The following is a 10,704-nucleotide window of genomic DNA, read 5'->3' on the forward strand; positions in this document are numbered from 1 at the left end:
ATGGGGGATCTGTGGATGTCACTGTTATGGAGGAGATCTGTGGATGACACTGTTATGGGGGATCTATGGATGGCACTGTTATGGGGATCTGTGGATGGCACTGTTATGGGGATCTCTGGATGGCACTGTTATGGGGGGATCTGTGGATGACACTGTTATGGGGGGATCTGTGGATGGCACTGTTATGGAGGAGATCTGTGGGTGACACTAATATGGGGGATCTGTGGATGACACTAATATGGGGGATCTGTGGATGACACTATTATGGGGGATCTGTGGATGATACTATTACGGGGGATCTGTGGATGGCACTGTTATGGGGGATCTCTGGATGGCACTGTTATGGGTGGATCTGTGGATGACACTGTTATGGGGGATCTGTGGATAGCACTGTTATGGAGGAGATCTGTGGGTGACACTGTTATGGGGGATCTGTGGATGGCACTGTTTTGGGGATCTCGGGATGGCACTGTGATGGGGCATCTGTGGATGACACTGCTATGGGGGGGATCTGCGGATGACACTGCTATGGAGGGGATCTCTGGCTGGCACTGTTATGGGGGGCTCTGTGTTTGGCACTGTTATGGGGGGATCTGTGGATGACACTGCTATGGGGTGATCTGTTGATGGCACTGTTATAGCATCTTATGCTTTGTGCCATCCACAGATCCCCCCCCCCCCCCATAACAGTGTCCCTGCAGTGTGAATGACCCTGAATACAGGGGCTAGGGGCCGGCATCTGGATTAGGAATGACAGTGGGGACCGGTGCAGTCCCTGTATTCTATTGCACCATCCCCGCTCACTGTTGTATAATCTTATCTTACCTGCATTGTTAAGATATAATAATCATGTGTAATCCAGCTGTATTACTTACAACTAGGTTCCGGAGGAGGGAGGAGGCAGGCCGGGAGGACGGGCGGGCGACGCGTCACTCACTACGTCATGGCACCTGCGCCGCCCACTTTATGAATGAAGCAGGCGGCGTCCTCCCGTCCTGCCTCCTCCCTTCTACGGAACCTAGCTGTAAGTAATACAGCTGGATTACACATGATTATTATATCTTAGCAATGCAGGTTAGATAAGATTATACAACAGTGAGCAGGGCCGGTACATTAGGATACAGGGACTGCACCGGTCCCCACTGTCATTCCTAATCCAGATGCCGGCCCCCCAGCCCCTCCTCCCTCTGTTGATACAACCGCCGACCGCGCTGTGCGGCATCGTAGGCGACCGTGTATCATTGTAGGTTATCACAGCATTTTTGGGTTGGCCAACTCGCCATATCACAATCGTTGATTATCGGGATACGATTGCTTTGGCGATATATCGTTTTTTTAAAATAGCACTCCTGTGCCTCGTTATGGCCCCCCGCAAATTCCGCGCTCAGTATGCCAATACGGAGCAATGAGGAGGAGGCGGAGTCTTTCTCTCTGGGCGTCTCCTTCTCCCTGGCTGTGAGGCTCTGCGCTGCGATTGGACAGCTCTACCGCCAGGGAGAAGGAGACGTCCACAGAGAGACTCTGTCTCCTCCTCATTGCTCCGTATTAGCATACTGAGCGCGGAATTTGTGGGGGGCCAAAACGGGGCGCAGGAGCACTATTTTAAAAACCAGGCAGGGTGGCAGCACAGATATTTATCTCAATTACTACACACCCAGGAAAGGTCCTCTTTAAAGGGATATGTCACAGAAGTCTTTACTGCCCGTTAAAACCAGACAGTGACACACAAGTCCTTTGGTTCTAATCTAGTTTCATGGCAGACTTTGTTCCTTCTATCTTCCGACCCGCACTGTGGAGGCAGCCATCTTGCCTGAGCGGTCTGACAGCAATTGCATTTTTTTAATGCATTCTCTTATAAGCTGTATAATGAGGGTTCTCTGGAAATGGTAAAAGCGCTGCTGTGCCTATTTACGTGACGCTGCCATGTCACTTTATTACTATTCGTCACAACGTTGGGATGCATACTTCTAGGCCTCTCACTCATTGTGGCTTCTCTACAGCAAAGCACGGATGAACCTGTACGCAGCCGGATGGTATATGTTGGCCGGTGCACTGAGGATATGACAGCGGAGGAGCTTCGCCATTTCTTCACGCAGTACGGGGAGGTTGTGGATGTGTTTGTCCCAAAGCCATTTAGAGCGTTTGCCTTTGTGACCTTTGCCGATGAGCAGGTAAGTGGAAGCTCAGGTATATATTGTATCTGTCATCTGTTCTGCATGAGTAAATAGTTTTTAACGTGTTCATTCATACATTTTAAAGGGGTTGTGCCAAGTTTTCAAGCTGTCCCCTGCCCACAGGATAAGGGATAACGAAGTACCTGATTGGTGGGGGTCCAGTTTCCCACGTACACCCTGCCCATCCTGCTGTAGTCTTCAGAGGCTCCCATGGAGAGTGAATGCAGAGTCAGGACTGTGGAAGACTTGGGGCACTCCCTTTAAGTCTTCAGAGGCTCCCATGGAGAGTGAATGCAGAGTCAGGGCTGTGGAAGACTTGGGGCACTCCCTCTAAGTCTTCAGAGGCTCCCATGGAGAGTGAATGCAGAGTCAGGGCTGTGAAAGACTTGGGGCACTCCCTTTAAGTCTTCAGAGGCTCCCATGGAGAGTGAATACAGAGTCAGGGCTGTGGAAGACTTGGGGCACTCCCTTTAAGTCTTCAGAGGCTCCCATGGAGAATGAATGCAGAGTCAGGGCTGTGGAAGACTTGGTGCACTCCCTTTAAGTCTTTAGAGGCTCCCATGGAGAGTGAATGCAGAGTCAGGGCTGTGGAAGACTTGGGGCACTCCCTTTAAGTCTTCAGAGGCTCCCATGGAGAGTGAATGCAGAGTCAGGGCTGTGGAAGACTTGGGGCACTCCCTTTAAGTCTTCAGAGGCTCCCATGGAGAGTGAATGCAGAGTCAGGGCTGTGGAAGACTTGGGGCACTCCCTTTAAGTCTTCAGAGGCTCCCATGGAGAGTGAATGCAGAGTCAGGGCTGTGGAAGACTTGGGGCACTCCCTTTAAGTCTTCAGAGGCTCCCATGGAGAGTGAATGCAGAGTCAGGGCTGTGGAAGACTTGGGGCACTCCCTTTAAGTCTTCAGAGGCTCCCATGGAGAGTGAATGCAGAGTCAGGGCTGTGGAAGACTTGGGGCACTCCCTTTAAGACTTCAGAGACTCCCATGGAGAGTGAATGCAGAGTCAGGGTTGTGGAAGACTTGGGGCACTCCCTTTAAGATCTTAGAGGCTCCCATGGAGAGTGAATGCAGAGTCAGGGCTGTGGAAGACTTGGGGCACTCCCTTTAAGTCTTCAGAGGCCCCATGGAGAGTGAATGCAGAGTCAGGGCTGTGGAAGACTTGGGGCACTCCCTTTAAGTCTTCAGAGGCTCCCATGGAGAGTGAATGCAGAGTCAGGGCTGTGGAAGACTTGGGGCACTCCCTTTAAGTAGATGAAATCTTCTGCAGAACTAAGCAGTGATGTCTGGGGGGCTGAGTGCAAGCGCTCACTTCCTCCTAACCAGGTATTCCGGTTTTATGGAGCAATTTTCTAATATACATCTATTTAAAATTCTGATGATGGACCTTTTTATATCCGTGCCTTTGTCACAGTCCATTGTAGTCTTGTAAAATGCATCCGTAGGAGGGCTGGTTAGGACTAAACATGGCGTCAGTAATGTCATACATTGTATGGTGACGGGTGTGGCATGACGGCCATGGATACATTACACAGGACTGATACATGGGCTGTACCATTCTTCTTCATATAGGGTCAGCTGTCTGATATGAGCGGTATGTATGCAGAATTTTATATACATGCATATTAGAGGATTGTATCATTTCCTATTATATAAGCACATAAACATATCCCCCTGTATGTGGGCAATATAGCTCTGGCTTCCACAGATCAGACCTTCCATAGCACATCTATGGAGAAGATACTAATGGATCCAGTTCTTGCCTGAGCATTGGGTAGGTTCTGAAAAGTGCTCACACTGACAATTGTGGATATGACGGACCACCAGTTTTCTTAGCTTTCCCCTTTTTGGCATGTGGCTGTCTGGATTTAAAGGGGTTGTCCCATCTATACTTGTGGCACATCCACTGGTATGTCCTAAATGTCTGATGGAGGCAGGTCTCAGAAGTGGGACCAGCACAACAATCTTGAAAAGGGGACTCATGCTTGGCTATTTTTGAAACTTCCATAGAAGTGAATGGAGATCCATGCGTGCACAGCCTCCTCTCAGGGTAAGGTAGGGCCCCGTTCTCAAGATAGTAGTGGGCCCAAGAGTTTATGCCCTTAATCCCCAGATGAGAGCACTCACTTACATTCCTAATACAAGTCATTAAAGGAGTGGCTGCGTCCAAAGCTGGACCTGATAGAAGCTCCCCTTTCCTTGCATCGTGTAGCTTGTTGTCAGCTGGTGACGTACCGAGCTTCACATCAGTATGCTAGGCAGAGACTTGTGCCTAGCAGGGAACCCGGTGATGTCACTGGCACAAATGGGCCGTGTAGATAGCTGTTCTGGGTGGTTTTAGAGGCAGTACCACTGATGCCCAGGACAGTGCTATACACTACCCATTTGTGTTGGTGACGTCACCAGGCTCACTGCTAGGTGGAAGTCTCTGCCTAGCATACTGATGTGAAGCCTGATCTGTCACCGGCAGTAAAACAGACCGTGCCCTGCACAAGTGGAGCATCGGAGCAAGGAAATGCTGCACTCCTACATGGTAATGGAGTGAAGGGGAGCTTATATCCGGCTTCAGCCCTGAACCTGGACAAGCCCTTTAACCCGTAGGACACCAGCACTGTACCTGTACGGCGCTGGTATCAGGGTCACAAATCCCAGCACCATACGGCTACGGTGCTCTGTGTGGGCGCAGGAGCTGCTCCCGTCCGATCAGCCGCAGTGGTCCGGCAGTCACTGATAGTCGGACCCCTGCTTTATGAGCCAGCATCGGTGAAAACGCTGATGCCAGCGCATGAACCCTTGCACTGCCTCGGTCAGCGCTGACCGTGGTATCCTGCGGCGTAACCAAACTATGCCAAAACAGCCATGTTTTTTCACCTTGCCTCACAAAGTTTAATACCAAGCGACCAAAATGGTACCGATCAAACGGTCTCCTCATCCCGCAAAAAATGAGCCCCCACGTAAGACAATAAAAACCAATGGCACCCGTAAACCAATCCATCAAAATCTGCGCTGCAAAAGCCATATGGCGCTCCTTCTGTTCTGAGTCCTGCCATGAGCCCCCACAGCAGTTTATCACCACATATGGGGCGTTACCGATTCAGGAGAAAATGGGTAACAAATTAGTTGATGCTTTTTCTCCTGTTACCCCTTGTGAAAATAAAAATTTTGGGGCTAAAGCAACATTTTATTGGAAGAAACAAAAGTTCATTTTTACAGCAAAGTGTTTCCAAATTCCGTAAAAGGCTTAGGGGGTCAAAGTGCTCAATACCATCCGTAACATAATCTTTAAGGGGTGGAGTTTCCAAAATGGGGTCACTGTTTGAGGGTTTCCACTGTAGGGGTATGTCAGGGTCTCTTCAAATACAAAATGGTGCCTAATAACCAATCTTGTGAAATCTGCCTCCAAAATGTTTATTTTGCTGTTAACCCTTGCTGTGTTGCAAGCAAAAATGTATTAATATAAAAAATCTACCAAAAAAGAGAAATTCTGAAATTTCACCTCCATTTTCCTTTAATTCTTGTGGAATACCTCAAGGGTTAACAAAGTTTGTAACATCAGTTTTGAATAATTTGAGGGGTGTAGTTTCTAAAATGGGGTCATTTATGGGGGGTTTCCATTACGTAAGCCCCTCAAAATCACTTTATAACTGAATTGGTGCTTAAAAAATGGTTTTGGAAACTTTGTTGAAAGTCTTCTAATGTCCTAAAAATAAAAGGAACATTTACAAAATGATGCCAACACAAAGCCGACATATGGGGAATGTTGGTTGGTAACCATTTTATGAGGCATTACTAGATGTCTTAAAAGTAGAGAAATTCTAATTAGAAAAGAGTAAATTTAAAAAAAAAATGGAAAATATGGGATAATTTTATAAATAAAGGTGAAATATATCGACTGAAATTTACCAGTCATGAAGTACAATGTGTCACGAGAAAACGTTCTCTGAATGGCTTGTATAAGTAATAGTGTTCTAAAGTTATTACCACACAAAGTGACACATGTCAGATTTGCAAAAATCAGCCTGGGATTTAAGGTGGAAAGTGGCCCGGTGCTGAAAGGGTTAACCAATGTGCCGTTGTTTAGAAGCCCGGTAATTCCAATGTTTTTCCCAGTTATTGGTGCTAGAATTGGATTTGTAGATGTCACCTCGGTGACTGAATGTGTTTATTTTTTTCCCAAGGTTGCCGAGTCTTTGTGTGGAGAAGATGTGATTATCAAAGGAGTCAGTGTTCACGTATCGGCAGCTAAACACAAAAGAAAGAGCCCTTTGGAGAGCGGTGGCAGAGTCCCAGGACCCATCTTTGGGAATTGGGGATATCCTAATAACAGGCCAAACAATGGAGGCCTTGCGCACAACCAGCCTAATGACATGGGGGATGGTGGTGGCATGAACTTTAGGCCATTCAGCATTTACCCTACAATGATGGCTGCTGCTCCGGCAGCCGTACAGAGCAGCTGGGGGATGATGGGTATGCTTGCTAGTCAGCAGAATCAGCCTGGTCCACAAGGTATCAATCAGTGGCAAGGGAATCAGCCAAGAGACCGGCCACAGAGTTTTGGCTCAGGTAGTAATTCTCATGGCTCGAACTCTGCTATAGGCTGGGGTTCTCCTAATGGTGGCTCTGGTACTGGGTTCATTGGGGGCTTGAGCTCGAACATGGAATCAAAGTCCTCTGTTTGGGACATGTAGATAGTATGGCTTAGTGTGGGGGTAGGTAAGTTGGAGATGTGTCTCTCGATCCAGTGGCCATACTGCATGTGCAGAGAGCAGTGGGAGCAAGTAACGCACCAATGTTTCTTCTACATTTGGAAGACTGGAGCTTATATTTTTTTCATGCCTAAAAGATATAACTGTTTGAAATGCGTTTGTGTTCAAATATAATAATTTTTCCTCTCCTTGAAATGTCTACTGCTGTGAATGCTGTATGAGGTGTGCGTTCTTTTCTGTTTAACGCCAATGAGTCCTTGTGAACTGCATATGATGCTGGTGGCGGCGGGTGGTAAACGCTCTGGGGTGAAATGAAAAATGCTCCTGTTCATAGTGTTGGGACTGTTTAGGTTTGTAAGTAATAACCAGAAGGTGTTTGCTGCAGTCATGTCTTCTGTGTTTGGAGGCTTTTTACAAGACCTGGCAATGTAGGATTCTTAAATAGAGTTGTGCGAACCCAAACTGTAAAGTTCGGGTTCGTACCGAACTTTAGGTTTTTCGGCACCTGGACCCGAACCCGAACACTTACGTAAAAGTTCGGGTTCGGTGTTCGGCACTTTCTTGGTGCTTTTTGAAAGGCTGCACAGCAGCCAATCAACAAGCGACATACTACTTGCCCCAAAAGGCTATCACTGACATGCCTACTATTGGCATGGCTGTGATTGGCCAACTGCAGCATGTGACCCAGGCTCTATTTAAGCTGGAGTCACGTAGCGCCGCCCGTCACTCTGCTCAGATTAGTGTAGGGAGGGGCTGCAGCTGCTGTGAGGGAGAGATTTGGGAGAAATCTCATCAAGAACTGTTTTGTACTCAGCGATCTACAGCAAATGTGTTTTGTGGGTGCAGTGCACAATTTTTTTAAGCCTGCCCCGAGCCAACTACTGCTGAAAACAAACTTTTTTTTCTTCAGTTAGTCAATATCAATACATAATCGGCAGCCATTTTATGCAACAGTAGTGCACCAGCACAGGCTATCTGCATGTCTGCAAGTCCAGAAATACAGCTTTTTGCTTACTGGGGTTAATAAAATACATCTGTTAAATATAGTGCACATCTGGGATTAGACAAGCATAAGTGACTGTCACTTTTAGGCCAGAAATACGGCTTTTAGGTTATTGGGGTGAAAAAAACCTCTAATATACTGCACATCTGGGATTACACATGCATAAGTGACTGTCACATTTAGGCCAAAATACGGCTTTTAGGTTATTGGGGTGAAAAAACCCTCTAATATACTGCACATCTGGGATTAGACAGGTGTGACGAAACCAACCTCGCCACAGTGTTTTGGAGGCCACAGTGTTTTAATCCTGAGGCCATAATCCTCCTGCCCCAGGATTATGGCCCATACTAACTGTAAAGAAGACAGGCCGGCCGCACAGCTTAAATCTGTCTTTGGAATTGTATTTTGTTATGTGAGGGCACCCAGATGGCTAGTTTAATTGTATTCGTGTGGTCTGAGTGCCATTCGCCTAATGATATGCACTCAGACTTGAGCTATCTGGGAATATGTTAAATGTCTGTGGTTGCTGGGAGGGTGTGACATTGTGTGTTTAAATGGTGATGAAGGCCGACTTGGGTATGGCATCTTCTGCTAGGGGAATCTGCCAATATCCCTTGCATAGGTCTATTGTGGTCAGATACTTCCCTGCAGAGATACGGTCAAGCAGCTCGTCCATCCGTGGCATCGGATAGGCGTCCGTAACTGTCTTGTCGTTGAGGCGCCGGTAATCTACACAGAAGCGGGTTGTCCCATCCTTCTTTGGCACTAAGACTACCGGCGAGGCCCAAGGACTTTCTGAGGGCTCGATTACGCCTAGCCGAAGCATCTCATCTATTTCCTTCCGCATCCCTTCCCGGACTGCTTCGGGGATACAGTAAGGGGGCTGTCTCAGGGGTGCCTGTCCTGGAGTCTCTACCTTGTGTATGGCTAGTAGTGTGTATCCAGGCTCCTGAGAGAATGTGGCCTGTTTTGTTTCTAGTAAGCGGACAGCTTGAGCCCGCTCTTACGGCTCCAGCTGTTCACCTAACTGGACTTTCTTTATCTGGGTCATCCCGTCGTTACTGCCCAATAGGTCGGGAAGGGGTAGCGTCTCTGTGTCTTCTCCTGCTGGTGCACAGATAGCGGCTACCTCCTCAGAGGTTCACCCACTGGAGCCTGGAGCCTTGTCGTAGGCCAACAGGTATAAGTGACTGTCACATTCAGGCCAGAAATACGGCTTTTTGGTTACTGGGGTGAAAAAACCTTCTAATATACTGCATATCTGGGATTAGACAAGCATAAGTGACTGTCACATTTAGGCCAGAAATGCGGCTTTTTGGTTACTGGGGTGAAAAATCCTCTAATATACTGCATATCTGGGATTAGACGTGCATAAGTGACTGTCACATTTAGGCCAGAAATATGGCTTTTTGGTTACTCTGTAGGGCTCCCAAACTCCAGCTCTGAAAAAGTCTCCCATAACAAACCAGGACCATCAAAATCCTCTCCCTCTGACTTGTCATGCTTAGCTGTCCTGGGTAGGTACTGTGCCCCATACCACCAGAGCGCCTGGTAGGCATCTTCCAGCCAGAGCTCCTGCCATGCTAGGAGTTCCAATTCCTTTTCCCATTCCTCCCGGGGCTGCACTCCACTTGACACCGATACCACCACAGGAACCAGGAACAGGAACAGCTCTTACAAGAGCTAGGAGTAATAGCCAGGGGAGTATACACGTATAGCAATCCCCTCACACATGAGCATAAGTGACTGTCACATTTAGGCCAGAAATACGGCTTTTTAGTTACTGGGCTGAAAAAAGTCTCTGATATACTGCACGTCTGGGATTACACGTTGTAAAGGATCTCCTGGCACCCCAACTGCGTACCTCCGTTGATGGATGCTCCCAGTGCCTCCAGAGGACTGCAAGCACTCCACTTGACACCGATACCACCACAGGAACCAGGAACAGCTCTTACAAGAGCTAGGAGTAATAGCCAGGGGAGTATACACGCATAGCAATCCCCACACACGAGACGAGGCTCTATGTTGAATGTAAAATAGGAACTCTTTATTTGAACACACAGCAGTGATTTATACACATCTTCCAACAAGGTTACCACCCACAGGGTTTTGTAAAAACAGCCAATCACATTCATTTACAGTATTGAAACCTTCCCAGCAATTGTCCACAAAACCCCCTTCCCTCTGTCTGTGACGCAATCAACAAAAGACAATGAGCATTGTCTTTGACGCAATTAACTAACACACTGACATGGTCTGAGACGCAATCAACAAAATACAATTACCAATAACACAAAGGCTACAACCCACATAGAATCCTCCCCTCTGCCTGTGATATAATCATGGTACACCATGGTTAACATAATCACCACAGGCAGGAGAATACACAATGTCCTCTGTCCTGGAGACAATCGAGTTGTAATTCAATTATCTCTCAGGACAAAGGGACATCGCCAATACACCCAGAGAGACAATGGAACAGACCGCACTACTGAACGTATACAATGTCCCATCCTTTACAATACACATATACATTTAACATCCCAAAATTGCACGAATTAGACCAGGGGTTTAAGTTAGTACAAGTCCTTTGTGTACAAAAGAAGCCTGGCTGATGAGAGGGACCATAATCCTGGGGCAAGAGGCTAGCAAACAGGCCCCTCCAAAACCCAGTGGCGAGGTTAGTTTGGCCACATATCTCCCCCTGCCAGGGAAGACTAACCAGGTACCTGACCTCATGCCAGTCAGTACCTGAGTTAGTCTGGCAGTCCACCTACAACCAAATGCTGGACCTGCACTTGGCAGACGCTCCCTCACTCAGCAGACAG

At 47.6% G+C, this 10,704-nt stretch overlaps 1 protein-coding gene across 1 annotated transcript; it reads left to right on the forward strand.

Annotated features, from left to right (window-relative positions):
• Nucleotides 1-2,000: 2,000 nt before the first annotated feature.
• On the forward strand, nt 2,001-6,855 carry LOC122923380 (TAR DNA-binding protein 43-like; the record flags this gene model as incomplete). Its single annotated transcript, XM_044274176.1, has 2 exons — nt 2,001-2,171; nt 6,346-6,855. Coding segments are annotated over 2 exons (681 nt in total), but the record flags the coding sequence as incomplete, so codon positions are not given.
• Between the last annotated feature and the right edge of the window lie 3,849 nt (nt 6,856-10,704).

This window comes from Bufo gargarizans, unplaced genomic scaffold (genome assembly GCF_014858855.1).
Source record: "Bufo gargarizans isolate SCDJY-AF-19 unplaced genomic scaffold, ASM1485885v1 original_scaffold_1533_pilon, whole genome shotgun sequence".
In the NCBI taxonomy this organism is placed as follows: domain Eukaryota; kingdom Metazoa; phylum Chordata; class Amphibia; order Anura; family Bufonidae; genus Bufo; species Bufo gargarizans.